The following is a 20,617-nucleotide window of genomic DNA, read 5'->3' as shown; positions in this document are numbered from 1 at the left end:
ACCTCACCACCATCTTGGATTTTTGTCTTCCCAGCATCATTGTCTTTTCCCTGTTTGTTTATTTATTTTCATTAAAAACCCATAACTCGCTATTGTTTCCAGTCCTTCCTTCACCCAGCCGTCACAAAATGTAATTTATTCTGAAGCAATAGTCTCATCAGTGCTCTTTCAGGTATTACTTTAATCAGCATATTTGTGATATTTGCCTTAAATTGATTGCTGTTACACTGTTTAACTTTATGAAGGACAATATTTTCCTAAACCGATTAAATGTACGTTGCCATTTACATCAAATTTTAAAATTTGATCAATACATTAAGTTAGAATAATAAGACGCTATATGGTTGTTACCATTCAAATGCAATCAGTATCAACAAACTTCATCTTTCCACTTCAGAGGAAATACAGAAGTTGCATCGAAAGTGCAATTTAGATGCATTTACTCAGACTGTTTAATGAAGATAAGAGGTTCCATTAACTAATTTACTCAAAACTGGAAATGCATTATGTTATTAGATTAATGTTTTACTTTTTTGACATATAAATATGAAATGTTGGAAAAATGCAATGATACTTTTAAATATGAAATTAAACCACCAGTAGGTGGTGGTCTTAATGAGTGATCATTGATTCAACCGATTCCTTCAGACGGATGATTCATTCAATAAATGAAGCAAGTGACACTCTTTATGACTGGCTCACTGAATCATTGACTCATTCAAACATACTGAATCATTCAGTAACTAAAGACTGTTGTGTGTTGCTCGGAGATGCTCGATCTGCTGTGGTTTTTCTTAGAACTATTTTTGTTAGCGAAATGGAGCAAAAACGATTAATAAATTAATTATGTGTCTAAAATGTAAGTCAGTTAATATTACTTGTTTATTGAACTAAAGTTGTATAAAATCAATATCACATTTGCAATCATGCTGAAAGTCGGGGAAACATGACTCTTGGTCGTGTGATGTTGCATATATTATATAGAATACTTATCTTTATTTCTACCGCAGTATGTGTGTTCATGTTTGTTTCTTTGTGTGTGCTGTTGCTCTTATAGTTCTGATTTCTCCTTGAGTCAGACAGACTGCATGAGCCTCAGCTGACGAGACCTTGAAACTGTCAATGCATTATCTGTTATTAGTCACTGTTTACACTGAAAGTAATAAAATCTGAATCATTCTCGCCAAAGTTTCCGTGCTGTCCTATTTATTGTTTGTTATTAAAATTTTAATCAGGTTACTTGACCGGTCAGGCAAGTAAAATTCTCTTTCACTTGCCCCTTCACGAAATCCACTCGTCCCGGACAAGCATTCATGTCGAGCCCTGGGTCATATGATGTTGCTAAAAATAACTTTATTTGGTGTATTAGGTGTAATGAAATGTGTTTATGCAGTTTAAGGTTCAAAAAGCACATTATTTTCCACATACTGTACATTACAGTTTCTCCTCTATGCCCTGCCTTCTGAAACACGTCGATTTTTACAAAGCTCATTGGTCTGAAAAGCGAGGTATGCTCTGATTAGCCAGCTATCCAGTGCATTGTGATTGGCTGAATACCTCAAGCGTGTGACGGAAATGTTATGCCCCTCACCATACTGTGATGCCATGTGTCCCGGCGGGAGTGACAAGACAAAAACATTAAAACCCATTATAAACTAGGCATTTGTTGCATCCAGTGGGGACATAATTACTGATTATAATGACTTATACTGTATTTTTACACGTTGCGTTGCATCGCGCCACGTAAACATAAAACTATGTCTGCATTTGTGATCGGAGAAACGACAAACAACAAGCACTAACAGTTACTCTACACTGCTCAAAACTCATGTTTGAATCATCAGTGGCAAATCCTTTCAATATGAAAACGTACTTACAGACTGTGAGTCTGAGAGTACTTGCAAAGTTGGAACTGCCCCACTTTATAGAAACAGACACGTATTGTAGGCTACTCTCACAGGAAACAGTCCTCCATAAAATGCACTGCATCTGAATATTTGTGTTGAACTGTTCTGGAACAGTGTTGAAATACAACTGAACCACTGATTTCTAGTCGTGTCCTCTTTTGGAAGAACAAACAAAGTAGTTTCACTTTCACAACGAAACACACAGCGTCTACACAACATGGCGCCGGCGGCATCAGAGAGAATCAAAGCTACGCCTTCTTTCTTTGCGTGAACATTTGGGCAGCGTTATGCAAATCTTCCCTCATAGTGACGTAGAGATGTGGGGGCGTGTTAGAACGAGCCATTTTAGGAGGGTGTGGTTAACTCTTAACTTCTATAAAGAATATCTCTTTCGATTTGAGACTTTAGTCTTTGCAACTTTACAGATCTTCTTTATTCACCAAGAGCTTGTAACACTCCAAAGAGGAAGGAAAACTTGAAATCACATCATATGACCCTTTTAAACATTTAAAGAAAACGAAGGGGAAGACCGTCCTGTATTAAATTACTTCATCTAGAGTATTTGTGCAATTCTTGCTGATGTCCTGACCAGTGGTTTGTGGTTATTTTGGTAAAATGTGCACCATTAAAAGCTAAATAGGAATGTGTATATCACAGAGGTCTGAGTGTCTTTGCCAGGTTTCACTCATCTGCAGTTCTCCATTCTTTAGGAAGGAGGCCCTCATTTATAAATCCAACCACTTCTTTAATTTTTTTAAATATATAATTTATCATATCCTTTCCTGGTGAAGTATTTCTTTGAGTAATTGATAGATGCTCTTAATTCAGAAGTTTTACCTCTTAATTCAGAAATTTTGCCAAGCTTGCCTTTTTGTACATATTATGCTCTTTTTCTGTGGTAATCTGTGACTGCTTCTTGGCTCATTGTTCTTTTTAGAGAACTTGAAATGCCTTCTTCCTGTCTCTGATTGCTCTGAATAATATAATATGATAAACATTTCTAATGTATTTTATTTAATATAAAATTCTATAATATATTATGTGAAATAATCTTTGAATAATAGAACAGAATAGAATAGAAATGAATAGTAATGTCTTGAGTTGCAGGGTGTTATGTCTTTTAATAAAGTTAAACAGCATAAACACCATCATCAGCTCGAGTTCAGTCCGCGTCCTGACCGGAGCCCAGATGCTCACACGGAGCTCGGTAAAGTATAGCACAGCGAATCGTTAATCAGCAGGTTCACATTAAATCTATTTCAGTGGCGGCTCGTGGGTTTTAAAACAGAGGAGGCACACTAACTGTATTGGTCTGGGATCCCTGTCGATTATTATTATTATTATTTGCTTAACCACTTTAAAATGGCTTTTTGGCTGCTTTTAGTCAGAAAACGTAAAGAAAACGACACACATACAACACCTGAAGCAAACATTCATTCCTTAAAAGTCTGTGTTAAAAGAGAGCTGCCTGTTAAGCCGACTGCTGTAGTCTATATCCAGCTTAGACGTGTTTTCACTTTAAAAAAAAATGTACATATACTGTTTGAATGACAGCTTGGTAAATCTGTTGGAGATCAAATATGAAATATCGCTACTCATCATAAGTACTTGGATCATTATCAACTCTCGCGAGACAAATAAGCAACCGCAGCTTCAAAAACAAGCCCAAAACAAGCCCAATATTTTTTGATAATTTATTATCATCACAATTATTTATTTCCAATAGCTGAGCCTGCAACATATTAAACTGAAATTATCCCTTTATCTGAAAAGCAAAAACACAAGTTATTTTACAAAAATCAGCAAACTGCAACAAAGCAGGAACAAAACTCATCTCCAGTCACCTGTGAAGAGTAGGATTGGAGAGATGGAAAAGGCCAAATATAAAATATACAAAAAAACAAATATTCTCTTAGTATTAGTAGGCTATAGGCCTACTTGTTTTTTATTACAGTGATAACAAAACATTGATACAAAACATTGTAAAAAAAAAAAAAAAAAAAAAACAACAACAACATTATGCTGCCTTATAAATTAAAGAATGTCATCCCACTCCTCTACATCTGCTACTATCATTGCTTGGATTACAACAAGAAAAATCACGTTTAAAAAAGGTGTCTGAGAAGGGGGCAGAATATTTGGCAAATTATGCTTCAGCGCTTATATTTTTGCACTGATTGGCTATTAACTGTGAGCAGACAGAGTGTCAATCAATGCATTGGCGAATACAGTTAAGTTAAATGAAAAGAAACGAAGTTGCTTGTCAGGTTTTCCTAACAAGCAACCATATTTTATAAAATAAGTCCCAAAAAACGCAACCCGCGACCCGGGATTTTTTCACGCAACTTTACAAAAAAAGAAGCCCAAAGTTGCGTATAATACGCAGATTTGGCAACTATGAGCGCGAGACGTTCAAACTAATAGCACGTAATTACGTCTCTGTGATGATTGGTTGATACCAGAAGGTACGAGGTTTCTTTTCTCAACACTCCTCAGCACTGAAAGTGAACACTCGATGCTGATTGGCTAATTTTTTTACTAACTGAGGCACGACAGCATAGACATATAAATATTTATAAGTATTTATATGTCTATGCACGACAGCACAACTCTCCTCCCTTCTCTGTCACCTAGCGGTTGTAATACATCAGCAGATTCGGCACATTCGCGATAGAAAAGCAGAGCTTTCCAACTTCAATAACATGTTATGGTATTACAGCTGTGAAATTACAAACAAAAAATACACATTCTGAGACATGAACTGAAATGAATTGTGAATTATATTTACATTAAATAGTCCTCCTCCCACTTTCAATTGACAATTTTGGGGAGGCTGCCGCCACTGATCTTTACTAGAATTCTTATGAAGTAACCGAGTGTATTGTGTGGCGCTCGTGCTGAACTTTCTCCCCCAGTGCACGAGGCTGAAGTGGTTCAGTCCATGACAGCGGAAGTGCTGACAGCGGACCTGAGAGAGAGCGAGTCGAGTTCCAGACGCTCGGTCGAGTTTGTGTTGATTTATGTAAGACGACACAGAAGCGGCACGCAGAGACTCCGAGATGCGGCGAAAGCAGAAGAGACTGCTGCAGATCGCGCTGCTGCTGCTGCTGGCCTTCCTGCTGCTGCCGAACATCGGCTTGTGGTCCGCGTCTCTGGAGCGAATGTTTGACAGCTCCGCGGACGCCGCCGCGCTCTCGCACGCGCAGGTACGACAGCGTCATAAAGCGTTCACTCAGCTCGCATACACTCTGCTTCTTCAGCATCGCAGCACAAACTCTTTACTCGCTGTTGCGTGCCTAGAAGCGTCTTTGACTTCTTGACGCTCCGACGAACGCGACGCGACTAGAACGCGTTGTAGTTTTGTCGCTGTACACAGGCTTATCAACGTGCTATTAAGTTATTATCGGATCAGTTATTATATGGTACTTTTGAACACAGACCGATAACGATTTGACTGAACATGATTAGAGTTCTGTCGTGTAATTCTGTGGAAATCAAAACACGTCTAGTATACAGAATTATTCACATTAAACTTGTTCACTTTTCTGTTTTATGGCTGTTGGGTCAAATAGAATTATCAGTATAAACCTGGACATTAAATATGAAAATGAAAGAAAAGCGTTGTTTAGCACTATTCTCTGCTTTAGAGCAATATTGATTATTTTGAGAAAGTATTTTAGTAGCTCCTTTTGATTTTAGCATAAGGACAAATCAAAGCCATTTATTTGATTTTGGAAAAATAAATAAATACTTAAAAGCACACTATTAAAGCCACACAACTAGATGATTCTCTGTTTACTTCATTGTGTTTGAATGGAGCACTTCAGTTATATAAAGTATAAGCATTGTGTGGGCATGATTTTCTATAATTTCTGAGTAAATTAAAGGAATCGTTCACACAAAAATATGACTCACAGTGTTATTTTCTTCATTTCTTACTGAATATCCGATTGAATTTAATACAGCGTCAACTCTTTTTATGTCTGGAAATGAGAGCTGAGAGTGTCGCTGGACTTCATTAATACTCTGCAAAAATGAAAATTCTGTCATTTACTCAATCTCAAGTTGTTTTAAACCTGAATGAGTTTCTTTCCTCTGCTGAACATAAAAGTTATTTTGAAGAACAGTTGCTGGTCTCCATTGACTTCCATAGTACCCCCCCCCCCCCCACACACACACTTCTGTCACAGTTAATGGGCACCAGCAACTGTTTGGTTACCCACATTCTTCAAAATATCTTCTTTTGTGTTCAGCACAAGAAAGAAATTAATACAGAGTAAATAGTGGCAGAATTTTCATTTTTGGGTGTACTATCCCTTTAATGACAAGCTGAAGCATGTTTAGTAAAATTAGTCTGCTGTCACTTTAAGAGCTGCTGCACGCATCTGTTTCTCTCTCAGTTGTTTACTTTCACTTTAGACATGACCAACTGTGTTTATATGTGAACCATGTGTGTTTTTTGACAGTAGTCCAGTAATCAGGAGCTGTTGACAGACTTCTTAGTGTGCGCACGCTTCAGGTGTACGGGCTCAGAACAAGTGCATGTCAGAACAGCACGCAAAGGAAGTGTTTAACAAAAAAACCCAACAAGTAAAAGAGTGCTTGAAGTTTTTGACTGAGCAGTTCGTTTATTTCTGTGCCTGGACTGTCAGTCTGCATTTACACACATGATGGACTGTTGACAGGAGTTTCGTGCAGTTGACCACATCGCATGCATCACACACAGCCGGCGCTCCAGAAAGCATCTTTACCACTGCAGCACTTTTGACATCAGCAGTCCGATCTGTAGGTGATATAGCCTAAACACGTACGCTGCTGTGAAAGGTTGCCCTGACTAGAGTCATGTGGGTTAGGACTGACGTGAGGATTATGAATATAATATATATCTTCTGGTGCCGCGGTCTCGTTGAGCAGCTATGAGGGGAAGAGATGGTGTTCATAGGGAAAGGCTGTACGTGGTGTTGTTGAAAGGCGGTGTTGTTCAGGCTCTTGGCTGGCTCTGGTCCAGGCCTCTGGTCTGATAGCGCCTCTGTTTCCTCGGTGCGAGAGCCTGAGCTTCAGCAGGTGCAGGAGTCACAGCTCACACATTCACTGTCAGCGCGGCTTCACTCACGAGTCACACCTGTAAGAACCTTTCATCTCACCTCCTGCACAGAAGCATCAACCATTCTGAATCCTGACTTTCTCATCTAATTCATTCTTCTGATTTACCACAACTGTTTGGCTTTATTGCTCGTTGTTAAAAGAGGTGCGGCTGTTTGCGTTTAACATCGACACGTAGCAGAAAATGATGCTGCGTCCCAATTCACCTGCTCACACTACGCTCTGAAGTATACAGTCTTCATGTGACAGAGTGTGTAGCAGAAGAGCAGAGAAGCTTTGGGACAAACTACCACCTCATAAAACCTGTCAGAAATGAGAGGATTCATGATCCTAACACCTCCATTGATCATTCTTTTAGTTTTTTGTTTCCACATGATGAGATAATTTTATATTTCAACAGAAAAAATTTTCATTCTTGCAAATGTTTCATACAGACTTTTTATACAGGTGACATTGGTCTAATAATTGGCCCTAACTCTATATTACATAAAGTAATGCATTTCATTCATTCATTCATTCATTCATTAATCGGTTCTGGTATTTTCTTAAAGATGGTTTGTTTGGTTCTCATGTTTAGACACAAGGGTTGGTCTTTCTCTCCGTCCTCTTCTGTTTCCTCTGGTATTTTTGTACTGCTTCAGAACATCACATCTCACATGCTTCATGTGTGTTTTCAGAGGATGAACACAGTGCAGAACGCGGGCGTTCGGAGAAAGGACTGGCATGACCATGCACTGATGAAGAGCGAAGCGGCACGTTCAGGTGCGTCACGTGATGCATGAAGCGTGATAGAGCGGATGCAGATGAAGGTGATGGTAACGCTGTGGTGTGTTGAAGGTGTCGGCGAGCAGGGCAGGCCGTATCCGCTGACCGACTCGGACCGCGTGGACCAGGCCTACAGGGAGAACGGATTCAACATATTCGTCAGCAACCGCATCTCTCTCAACAGATCCCTGCCTGACATCAGACACCCGAAGTGAGCCGCCTTCCTCCTCTGCAGCACACATCTGTCATGATTCCTGCGCTGCTGCTCTTTAATGCGTCTCCATTCATTACTGAACATGCACAGCAGATACGAGACAGCATTAGTTCAGCTCTGCTTGAGTTAAGGCCCGTTCACACCAAGGACGATAACTATAAAGATAAAGATATAGTTCTAAAAATCGTTCTCAAAATTAAAGAATAGCAGAGTCCACACCACAACTATAACAATAAATGCACAGAGAAACGATATCGTTGGAATCACTTTCAGAACGATTTTTCACAGCTAATGAACAATAAAAATATTGATAGCCAATCAGAATCCCTCCTGCTGTAACGAGCTCGTGAATTTAAAGAGACAGACACGCGTGCGCATAGACTAAACAGACGATATCGATCGCTGGTGTGGATACTAATATCGTTATATTATAATTATCGTTCTTGGTGTGAACGGCCCTTTACACTGAACTTCAGTGTGGGCTTGATGTGTAGAGCGTAACAGCAGTACATTATGACTGCAGTAACAGGCCTGCAATTTCTTTGCTATACCTTTATAACATATTGAATTCCTGAAAGATATAGATATAAGTCTTGAGAAGTATGTCTGTTGTCACTCTAAATTTCAGTCATGCTCTAGTCTAGAATATTTTCATTCTAAAACTTGTCTTGTGGAATAAAACTTTGATTATCATTGCACATAATAAAAAAAGATTCTGTTCAGGATGTATTCATCTAGGTAGTCAGAAATGTAAAATTTAATATTTAAATGTTTAAACTAGTGGTCGACCGATATACGGCCGATATTTGCCATTTTTTAAATATCGGCATTGGCCCTTAAGTTTTTATGTTGGCTAATGTGCTTGAGGGGGGACTTTTATTTTGACGGTGCTGAGAGCTGCAGCACCTGAACACACAGTGCACACATTCTCTTCTTGTTCGCTGTCATCGTTCTGTTCTGACTAATACAGATAAAAGTCTGTCTGATAATCAGATAGAACTGTTGAACAAATGAATTAAAAGGTATACAAAAAGTATTATTATAACGATTGCTTTTATATTATTAGTAACAGAAAGGCACACACAATGCTTCCTTGTTTGCCATCAGCATTCAGCAAATACACATCATTTAAACATACCTTTAATGACTAATGAACATTTAATTTCACAAACCTTGCAGACTCAGTCGAATCCAGCCGTGAGATCTTGTGAAGCGTGTGTGTGTATATTGTCTGATCGCGTGTGCTCTGCGTGACCATCCGTGTGGATTGAATCAGGTGTCCTGACATTATCCTGCCAGGGTTTACTGCACATGCGCACTTCAATATTCTGTAGACTTTAATAAAACACAATCTTATAGGTAGAAAAAATATTTATTGTTGGTTTGCTGTAGCTGTATCCCTTCTAGCTACAACCGTGAATATAACACATTGCGTTACTGTAAGGGCAGGTTTGGGTTGTGGTAGGTGTAGACATTAATAAACCATAACTTTACAGGTAGCATTTTTCATTGTTGAATTGTACTATCCACTGTTTTAATGGGAGGTAGCTTCACTGGAGACGCGCGATCAACTTTAAACTCGTGATTTCAAACTATGCTGATTTATGCATTTGCACACTGTCATATTCACGTCATATTTACTGTGTGCTGCGTGTAAAAAGAGTGTTAGCTTGGCTTTAGTTGAAAAAATATGATTCCCAATACTCACAAACTTCCCAGATTACCAAGTGCCCTGTTGGTTACAGTGTTTAATTTCTTTTTGTAAAATATTTCTTTATTTGTTAAAAATACTGTAGTAGAATTATAGACCAGGAAGTTATCATCTAAAGTATAAGTGTTTATTTTACACATTATTTTTTAATATAATTCATTTTCAAATTGTTTCAAGTTTCTCAAACATGAATTAAAATAACTAAAAATTATAATTAAAATAAAAAAATATACTTATGTATACCAGCTTTATATCGGCCGTCTGCGACCCTTCTCTCTAAGATATCGGCATCAAAAGAAATGCATTTACAGGTCAGTCTGGCTCGTTTCCCTGTCTTGTGGTCATAGTAAGATGCCTGACGTGTGTCAGACAGTTAGTGAAGAGAACTGGCAGCGTTCCTGATGACCTCGGTCCTGTTCTTCATGACTCTCCTCCACAGGCACAGAGTCCTCCCCGATATTTACAAATGGATAGATTATCCAAAATATTTCATTTTCTTGATGCTGCTCTGCTGCACTTCACTACACACGGATCTGTTTAGGAAGAACACTTTTAGTCTAACAGCACTCATCAATGTCAGAACGATTGAAACTGATGTTTTTGATTGACTGTCGACACATTGTGATATAGATTTAATGCAGCGGTTAATATCCATAACTTCAGTGTGAGACTAAAAGAAAACAGTTTCAGAGGGAAGCTTTAACTGTATCTGTCAGAACAGAATCACGGCCATCACGAGTGCTTCTGATCACGTCACACTGACTGCCGGTTCCTTTGTGTGCCGCAGCTGTAAGATGAAGCTGTATGCAGAAGATCTTCCCAACACCAGCATCATCATCCCCTTCCATAACGAGGGCTGGTCGTCTCTGCTGCGCACGGTTCACAGCGTGCTCAACCGCTCGCCGCCGCAGCTCATCGCCGAGATCATCCTCGTGGACGACTTCAGCGACAAAGGTACGAGCCGCCGGAGAGACTTCAGCAGCTCCTTCATTCAGAGCAACTCAGGATGTTCTGTGGGGCTCATGTTTGAGTAGTACGTGTGGACGAGGATCATCAGAAACATTAGAGACACTGGGCTGGAGGTCATGATGAAGTCAGCGTGTTTGATGGTATGACAGACTGTGAGCTTCTGTTTCTGTTCGGATGATCCTCCTTCGTCCCTGTGTCACACGTTTGCATAAGCGTCAGATTATGACAGCCGTAATCCTCTCTCTGTGAGGCCGCCGCTCGTCTTTATCAAACATGGAAACAGGTTTCAGTATTTGGGTTTCATCTCACTCGTCCACACTATAATCATGTCTGGATCTGATGTGGGACCGGCCGGACAAACACTGGAACACTGCAGAAAAACTGCATGTATTTATAACATAGAGATATGAAGTAAATGATCTGTGATGATAACACATTTGATGAACATGTTTATTTACAGTATATATTATTTTATATTAATGTTGCCTATGTCTGCTGTGACACAAACACATCACAATAAATCACAGTACATCACAAAGCACTGACACCCAGGCCACTATTCAGGATTCAGTATCTGACTGAAATAAGTCCCATTTGAATCATGATAGATTAACTCAATCACAGCTTGTGTTTAATGATCTAATCACATCTGAAGTATTTTCAGCACTGAGAGAGGAAGAGGGTTCGATATTGAGCTTTATCGACGGTCTTCGAAAGTCACATGAAGGTTTTATGTGAAGAACAGATCATTATTTTTGGGATTTGTGCCACATGTTTCAGTTTTCTGCATCACAAGCTGTAATGCCAGACCTGAAATCTGAACATGACTGTACGGTAAATGAATTAAGGCAGGTGCGAGCTGCTTCTGTAAGGAGGGGTGTGTGATGGATGGGTGGTGTCTCTGTCCTCTAGAGCATCTGAAGGCTCCTCTGGAGGAGTACATGGTGCGGCTGCCGAAGGTTCGAATCCTGCGCACGAAGAAGCGTGAGGGTCTGATCCGGACCAGACTGCTGGGCGCGGCGGCTGCGAAGGGTCAGGTCATCACGTTCCTGGACTCACACTGCGAGGCCAACGTCAACTGGCTGCCGCCGTTACTGGGTGAGAGAGAAGTTCATCAACACTCTTATTATCTGTTTATTATTATCAAGAGGCCCTGAAACGATACGAGTGCATGAAGCGCTGTAGAAGTGAAGGAGACGTGATTTGATTGTTCAGCTCAAGCTGTTATTTGATGGCAGTGAATGTTTGGTTTTCAGATCGCATCGCGGAGAACCGGAAGACGATCGTGTGTCCGATGATCGATGTGATCGACCACGATAACTTCGGCTACGAGACGCAGGCCGGCGATGCGATGCGAGGGGCTTTCGACTGGGAGATGTACTACAAGCGCATCCCTATCCCAGCGCAGCTGCAGAAACCAGACCCCAGCGACCCGTTTGAGTGAGTGTGTGTGTGTGTGTGTGTGTGTGTGTGTGTGTGTGTGTGTGTGAGTGTGTGTGGGGGGGTGTGTGAGTGTGTGTGTGAGTGTGTGTGTGTGTGTGTGTGTGTGTGTGTGTGTGTGTGTGTGTGTGTGTGTGTGTGTGTGTGTGTGTGTGTGTGTGTGTGTGTGTGTGTGTGTGTGTGTGTGTGTGTGTGTGTGTGTGTGTGTGTGTGTGTGTTTGTGAGTGTGTGTGTGTGTGTGTGTGTGTTTGTTTTCATTCAGTGTGTGTGTGTGTGTGTGTGTGTGTGTGTGTGTGTGTGTGTGTGTGTGTGTGGTGTGTGTGTGTGTGTGTGTGTGTGTGTGTGTGTGTATGTTGTGTCCTGTGTGTCCTGTGTGTGTGTGTGTGTGTGTGGTGTGAGTGTGTGTGAGGTGAGTGAGGTGTGTGAGTGTGTGTGTGTGTGTGTGTGTGTGTGTGTGTGTGTGTGTGTGTGTGTGTGTGTGTGTGTGTGTGTGTGTGTGTGTGTGTGTGTGAGAGTGAGTGTGAGTGTAAGTGTGAGTGTATGCATGTGTGTGTGTGTGTGTGCGTGTGTGTATTTGTGTGTGTGTGCATTTGAGTGTGTGTGTGTGTGTATCTGTGTGTGAGTGTGTGTGTGAGTGAGTGAACACATATGAACACATACTTTAATTATACTTATTTAAATATAATTAATTTAATTATACTTACTTTACACATACACTACTGTGCAAAAGTCTTACCCCAAAGAATAGTGTTCGTCCAGTTATTTCTATCTTTTGCTGTCGTGTGTCTGTTTGCTGTAGAGACATTTAGTGTGTCTCAGTTTCATCTGTGTCTTCATGTAATCACAGACAGATCTGATGATGGTGAGATCAGATCTCTGTGTGGAGCACCGGCTGTTGTCAGACTGCTTGTGCATTCAACAATCTCACTAGATTATTATTAAAAAACTGATATTTACTACTGACACACTACAGCAAAAGATATAAATAACTGGCATAAAACCCTTTTTTGGGGTGAAAATACTAATGTGCCTAAGACTTTTGCACAGTACTGTACTTTATAAATGACATTGTTGCTGCTTTATAAAGACTGACCATACAGTCATTCACAGAACTGATTAAAGACCGTGACAGACGGCACTCATTATAACTAAATATCAGAGTGATTGACAGAGATACAGTAGATACATTATGTGTGGTTTTGTGTTAAATAATGACCCAGATCATGAAATACATTTATTAGCCTTTGAGTAAGGGAAGCACAACTTGGGGAATAAGAGCATCCAAGGAGCGCGTGAACGCTATGGATTTATTTTAAATATTTTGAATGTTTTTTATGTTATCCAGTTTTTTTATGGCTCCTTTTTTTTTTTTTTTTTTTTTTTTTAAGTATCGGTTCAGGCACCATTTAGGTATCATTTTAAAAGTATCGAAATGGCACCGGTATCATAAAAAACCCAATCGATACCCAACCCTAGTCACTTCCTGCATCTTGATCAGTCATGTCATTATCTGATACGTTTAACTGACACTGGGTCACTCATCAAAACTGATATAAATCTAATCATCGATATCCATGCTATTTGCTAGTTCAGTGGAGTTCACTTCACAAACTCAGAGATGTTATGTGGTGTTGTTGCATGTTCTGTCATCAGCGAGTCAGCCGGGAGAACATTGGGCTCAGCATCAGAAGGCTTTCATGAGCAGCTGAAACAGTCAGTCGGCTGAATATTCTCAGTAAAGCAGTATTTGTGTGCTGCTCAGTGTTTCAGTGCTCATGTTTTACTCTGGGTTTTTAGGTGAGTTTGAGTGGTGTCTCTTTTTCTTCTCGGTAAGTCTCCGGTGATGGCAGGCGGTCTCTTCGCTGTGGACAGGAAGTGGTTCTGGGAGCTGGGAGGATATGACACGGGTCTGGAGATCTGGGGAGGAGAGCAGTACGAGATCTCCTTCAAGGTAATCGTTGTGGCACAGGCCCAATGCACCTGCTTACAGTCGACAGCCAATCAGATCGCAGTGATACTGTTGTGACGGTTATAACACTTTTAAGAAAGAAATATTATGAATGAAACTTGATCGACAGCAACAGTCGCTATGTCATTATTATTATGAATGATAATTCGAACACTAAAAATATTATGAATGAAACTTGATCGACAGCAACAGTCGCTATGTCATTATTCTAGTGAATGTTATTTTGATCTCTCACGTGTTTCTATTTCATTCATTAAACGCATGATAAACTCGAACACAAAGCGGGTGCTGTGATAACGAATAACAATAGTAAAGAAACATCCCACATCTGAGAATATAACCAGAGCCGTGTGTATTATATTTCTGTGTTGTTTTAGATCAGTATTCAGTCACTGCATTCATTCACAGTGAAGTCCGTTACAGCGACCCCTAGTGGCTTCAGGGAAACACGCTCTAAATCTAGACAGGCTTCAGAGTGAGTTTAGTGATGAAGTTTATCAGCACTACACAGTGCACATACAGCGCGTTCCCTATGGAGTGGAATAATCATTGACTTGAAGCTATTTCTGCTCACATCTGATGACGAGCGCAGGCCTGAATGTGTGACATAACTTTATAAATACATTCAGTCATATTTCATCTCTAATTGTACAAATAATTCTGCAGTGTACAGCAAAACTGCAAAAGCAGAACCGGTAGCACACATTTAGTGATGTGTGACAGAGGGTTAGTCTCGTGTTTGTGTCACTGCTGAAAGACTGTTGTCATCTTCTCTGAGGTGTGGATGTGTGGCGGCCGAATGGAGGACATTCCCTGCTCACGCGTGGGTCACATCTACAGGAAATACGTCCCTTATAAAGTGCCGGGTGGAGTGAGTCTCGCCAGGGTGAGTTTGACCGTCAGATCCAGATCCGGATCATTCTGAGATGATGCAGATCACATTCACTACATCTCTGCAGTTAAAGCAGTGAAGATCTCGAGTGTTTCTCAGACGGAAGGCTGCGTCCTCAGTCCTCAGTGTTGAACACGAGAGGGAGACGCTCGAGTAAACACTTTACATTACAACTGACTTTCTATTAATGCGACAACCGTCTGTGTCTCCCAGTGGTTTACATCAGGGGTTTTCAACCTGTAGCACGCAATCAACACATAAACAATACACATACCATTTATGAATAATAAATAAGAAATCAATAAATCTTTATCCATCCACTAGGGGGCGATCTGACTCGCACTGCTTGTAGACCGTTAGAGTATCAGTCACGATTACTGACAGTGTGAGATGAGTTACGGTTAGCCGTGTCGGCATGTTGTTATCTCAGAAACACGCTCAGCCATCACACTGAATCAGGTGAACTGGTTATATATTTATGTTCCAGTATAATAACACACATCCGTATAATGGATGCGTGCACTCTTATGTAAATAATGTTAATCAAAAAGAGCAAAAGAAAAATTGTTCATGCTTTAATGGATATTTGCGTTTGTGAATGTTAATAAAGTAATTCGGTGTGAATATGGTGGGGGGGGGGCATGTCCTAAAAGGTTGAAAACCCCTGGTTTACATTACGATTAGTTCAGCATTATGTGGTTCATTTACAACAAAACACAATGCCCTCATCTACGAAATAATTTTTCCCTTTTGAAGTTCATGATGAAGTAGCATGAGCTCAGTGCCGATTCCTTTTCTGCTCATTCTTTTTTTGTGAATTGGAATGTGTGCAAAGGATTGTGGGTGATTCTATGCATCCTTCAAAATAATGAAGGAGGTGAAAGAAGGGCTTTCGGAGGCTGATGACGCGGCCGTCTGGAGATGCAGCCTTACTGTACGCTTGAGAAACACTCCTCCGTGAGCCGGCATTAAACAGAGTAGAGGCCGGCGACCGTAGAAAGCCCTCTGCATGTCTTCAGTAACACCAGTATGTGTGTGATCTGTGTATGTGTGATCCGCCGGTGTGTGGCAGAATCTGAAGCGCGTGGCCGAGGTGTGGATGGACGAGTATGCAGAGTTTATGTACCAGCGGCGGCCGGAGTACCGGCACCTGTCCGCCGGAGACGTGTCTGCGCAGAAGGAGCTGAGGAGCCGGCTGAACTGCAGGAGCTTCAAGTGGTTCATGACGGAGGTGGCCTGGGATCTGCCCAAACACTATCCTCCGGTGGAGCCTCCGGCCGCCGCGTGGGGAGAGGTGTGTGCTAACACATCCGGCTCACTATCAAACACACATAGCTTCACTCATCAGTAATTAAACACGTTTCAACGATGCAGAAACCAGTCTGAGTGGCCAGATGATTTAATCTGGTTTCAGATAGTCTGTGTTTAGCTGGATGGCCGAAACCCTCTTAAACCAGCCTTACCAGGCTGAGAGACCTGCTAAGCCCAGACAACCAGTTTAGGCTGGTTTCAGATCAATTACATGCATAATTTTACATAAAGCATATTTTCTGTGACAAAGCTGAATGTAAGTGGCTCTGGGTAAGTGACCCGGGGGAACACGGCAGTGATGTGTGCTTGTTTCCAGCTGCGTAATGGTGCCTCCGGTCTCTGCATGGAGAGCAAACACTTCTCCTCGGGCTCCCCGATCCGTCTGGAGAAATGCCTGAAGGGAGGAGGCGAGCCGACCTGGAGTCACGGTCAGGTGAGAGACCGTCGCTAGAGCTACGATCCGTTCCCAGGGAATTCATGCACTGAAGAATGTGTTTCTCTGAAGCTAAAGGTAGATTCGGTCTTTCTCAGTGCATTATTTGGATGAGCTGGTTTCAGTTTGACAGATGTGTGTTATGAATGTACAGAGGATGCAGTGTTGCTGAATGCATTAATGCAATAACATTAAGAGTCTGTGTATGTTGTGCAGGTCTTTACGTTCGGTTGGAGAGAAGACATACGGGTGGGAGACCCGCTGCACACTAAGAAGGTCTGCTTCGACGCCGTGTCACACAACAGCCCTGTGACTCTCTACGACTGCCACGGGATGAAGGGCAACCAGCTGTGGGCCTACAGGAAGGTACATCAGCATCACATCTGAGCAGACACCTCACTCCGTGCATAGAGCTCATTCCCCATCAGCCATTAGAAACATTAGTCAGAGTAGATTACGGTGGCCAAGAAGAGCAAAACAGATTACAATTCTGAAAACTAAATGAGGAATATAATAGCAGCTGTGATTAGTCAGCGCGGGTGGTTAGGCGTGAAACCTTGGCTTTTTGACGCGATCGACCCGGGTTTGATCCCACCTTTAACCAAACTTTTTTTCCTCCCTTTTCAAATCTCGTATCACATCGTAAAATCATTTATTTTCAATAAAAATAAGCTAATAATAAAAAATGTGAAAATAAAGTATAGGGTAGGTGTAGGGAGGGCTTTATTGTACCAATAAGGTGGCATCTATTTAATCATTTGAATTAAAATTATATTTTACACTCAATACGTTATTATTGCATACTGTTTTATTATGTACTACAAAGTGCAGATAATTGCCACTATTTGCAACAAGTAGTACACATAGCAGAAAATCCTGCTATTTTACCTGTAAATAGGTATTTGCACTTAGTGTAAATAACATATTGCTAAAAATACTGCTTTTTTCACTTGGTGTAAATAGAATAGGGAGGGGAAAAAAAAAGAGGGGGATGGAGCTGACTAATCACAGCTGCTATGGGTCGATCGCGTCAAAAAGCCAAGGTTTCACGCTTAACCACCCGCGCCACTGGAGCTGACTAATCACAGCTGCTATTATATTCCTCATTTTGTTTTCAGATTCGTAATCTGTTTTGCACTGACTCCGTAGTAAATGCTTCATTTGACCTTCTCTAATGTCAGGTGAGTTTAGCATTCATAAAGTTTATTTAGAACTTCCTGCCACGCCCACATCTCAACATCCAATCAACAACCGATGCTCTGAAACAAGTCCCGCCCTACATTTTTCTTTTCCATGATGGACCTTTGTGAAAGTCGTCCTAGTCGGGTGAACGGCAGACCACATCGCATTAGCAAGAGAAAAACTCCACGATAGTGTTTTCACGACTTTCAAAAAGAGGAAAAAGTAGAGAGAGATTGATAACGGCAGTCAGAAGAGAAGACAATGTCAGATTTACCGTCACTCCCGCAGACGCTGTGTAGAAACAACCTCACCCTTCTGCACATGAGCAACACTGTGCCTGATTGTTGTCATTTTCAGCTGTAAACTGTGGCATACTGATGTGTGTGTGTGTGTGTGTGTGTGTGTGTGTGTGTGTGTGTGTGTGTGTGTGTGTGTGTGTGGCAGGATAAGAGCCTCTATCACCCCATCAGTAACAGCTGCATAGACTCTGATGCTGCACAGAAGCGGATCTTCATGAACTCCTGCGATCCCTCGTCTCCCAGCCAGCGGTGGCTCTTCCAGAACACCAACACCACGGTCTTAGACTCCTTCAACAGCGATCACAATGTGTAATCCACCGGGGCGAGAGCTTCGTGATCATGGATGTGACGCTGCTCTCTGTGCCTTTACTGAACCCATGTGCATCTAGAAACTCTTTCCTGATCGTCTGGAAAAGCTGAAGCTCTGTCCTTCTCTCCACACTCCCATCATCCTCATCACTTCTGCTGACTTTCACTCCTGAAAATGATCAGTAACAGTGCTGCAGGCTTCGGTGCGTCTGAGGGTCGTCTCTAAGACAGTGCTGCAGGCTTCGGTGCGTCTGAGGGTCGTCTCTAAGACAGTGATGATGTCACGCTAGCATTTGCATACCGAGTGATTGGATTGTGCATCTGTTCAGTCATCATCATGTCTTCACACAGAATCAGAGCCTCAGACCGCCGACTGCCTTGCAAACACGTCACCGCTCGTCCTTCAGAAATCTGACTCTGATGCTGTCCCTTGTAAAGACTGAGAGGTTTATTTATTTGACAGTCACTTCACGGAAACATGGGGTTCGTCATGAACAGCAGCCTGTGTTTCAAAACTTGATTTTATTATGCAGCTTCTCTTTATTGTGACGTATTTGTTGTTTTCATTTTAGAGGACATAATGTTTTATTACAAAGGCTTCAAGGCGGTTATGTGTCCACTCTGTAAACAGTTTCCTCATTCAGAAGCTGTTATATGTTGTTAGGTTTTTCATTGGGGATCTCAAATATTCAGTCCTGTTTCCATGATTCTGTACCGTAAACAATGCAGTTGATTAAGAATTACTTTAAAGCTCACATTGCACAGCAGAAGACTATATTCTACTAGATTATCTGCATTCTATGATGTTTTTTCCTCTGATTTAACCAGCTGAGATCCACTGGTTCTCAGTAACTGCTCGCACCCAAAGACGGATCCGTTCATGTCTCCGTGACTGAATGATGCTGCAGTCTTCAGTTTCTAATGCACATGAGCAGCACAGTGTGAAACTTGAATCCAGTCGACGTGCCTTGCTGAAAGATGCTGCTGTGGCGCACAGCACACGGTAGTCTAGTTTTTACCATGAAATATTTTTACAAGCACTTTGAAATGTTTCTTTGATCTGAAGCTGTTTTAAAGGTGGTCTGTCCAGAGCCTATTTTCGAGTATCAATGATTTTGTAATTTCTGCCGATTCTAAAGAGAGCCCGGGCTTCACGATTAATTACTCCACCACTACTACTTCATAAAAACACACAAGTAACTAAATAAATAAATAAATAACTAAAATAAATAATTAACGATCGGTTTTGGTTTGTGATTGTGTTAAACTCCTGCTTTGATGGATTTCCAGAGGTGTGTGTGTGTGTGTGGAATATGAAGATATGGTTGTAAGTGTCGGGGTGAATCTTGGGAACTGTAGTATTTTTACACTGATGCATTAAAACGGTTCTGCCACTATAGACTGCTCATCATAAATTATTATTATTCATGCACAGATAACTGTGTAGTGGGTTCGGTTCCGTTATTTCTCTTTTAATTTGTATCAATAATGTTTTGCCTCGATTCAAGTCTGAATTATTGCTAAATTATGCCATCAAGAAAAACCATTAAATCTTTTAAAATCTCCTTTAGTACAAATACTACTGTAAAACTGTTCTGGTCTTATTTTGAATAGTTTGTATTTACTCACATAATTTGCCTAAATTCAGGGTGTTTTTATAGCCTCTTAATGAAAATGAAGTTCTGTAGTGATTTAGTGGCATGTTCTTCCTGGAACAGAAGGAAGTGTTTTCTGAGGTTCTGTGTGCATGATTGTTCAGCTCTTCATCAGTCTGTGTGCAGGGAATGCTTCATTCACTGAACTCTAGACTCGTGTTATATTAGTCCTGTATTCTCAGCATCAGTGCACAGAACTGAGGAACGCTCCTCTGGAGGGTTGTTTCTCCAGCAGCACTCTCTGCTCTCTTTATTTCGCTGTTTCAGGAGGTCCAGTCTTCTGAAGGAGCAGTGGCTGGACACTGTAACGAGCACACAGCGTCAGAAATGATTATATTAAACACAGCTTCGGGTTTTACACGCAATCTTCGCATCGATAAACTGAACATGAGATTGAGTTGTAGAAGTCTCGTGAAGGGTGTGTGTGTGTGTGTGTGTGTGTGTGTGTGTGTGAGGCG

General features: G+C 41.2%; 1 protein-coding gene across 2 annotated transcripts; it reads left to right on the top strand.

Annotated features, from left to right (window-relative positions):
- The first annotated feature begins 4,791 nt into the window (after positions 1-4,791).
- LOC109059189 (polypeptide N-acetylgalactosaminyltransferase 10-like) lies at positions 4,792-18,731 on the top strand. Of its 2 annotated transcripts, XM_042711322.1 has the most exons (12): positions 4,796-5,113; positions 7,688-7,772; positions 7,848-7,986; positions 10,488-10,654; positions 11,582-11,767; positions 11,926-12,109; positions 13,943-14,060; positions 14,857-14,964; positions 16,043-16,264; positions 16,598-16,714; positions 16,931-17,080; positions 18,341-18,731. In XM_042711322.1, exons 1-12 carry the CDS (start codon positions 4,967-4,969, stop codon positions 18,506-18,508), a joined length of 1,791 nt encoding a protein of 596 aa, XP_042567256.1. In that variant the 5' UTR covers positions 4,796-4,966; the 3' UTR covers positions 18,509-18,731. The 2 variants fall into 2 exon arrangements, 1 of the variants encoding a protein (XP_042567256.1); XR_006153062.1 differs by lacking the exon at positions 18,341-18,731 and having other exon boundaries at positions 4,792-5,113; positions 16,598-16,792; positions 16,931-17,072.
- The last annotated feature ends 1,886 nt before the right edge of the window (positions 18,732-20,617 follow it).

The sequence above is a fragment of the Cyprinus carpio genome, chromosome A21 (assembly GCF_018340385.1).
Source record: "Cyprinus carpio isolate SPL01 chromosome A21, ASM1834038v1, whole genome shotgun sequence".
Classification (NCBI taxonomy): Eukaryota; Metazoa; Chordata; class Actinopteri; order Cypriniformes; family Cyprinidae; genus Cyprinus; species Cyprinus carpio.
Note: the sequence above shows the minus strand (reverse complement) of the source record. Positions and strands in the feature narration are given on the sequence as shown.

What these genes read in the sequence shown, in the direction of transcription:
- LOC109059189 (XM_042711322.1), top strand. Translation starts at nt 4,967, where the DNA reads ATGCGGCGAAAGCAGAAGAGACTGCTGCAGATCGCGCTGCTGCTGCTG. An exon ending in GAGCGAAGCGGCACGTTCAG is followed by an intron (nt 7,773 to 7,847) that starts GTGCGTCACGTG and finishes GGTGTGTTGAAG; the next exon opens with GTGTCGGCGAGCAGGGCAGG. An exon ending in CGACCTGGAGTCACGGTCAG is followed by an intron (nt 16,715 to 16,930) that starts GTGAGAGACCGT and finishes TATGTTGTGCAG; the next exon opens with GTCTTTACGTTCGGTTGGAG.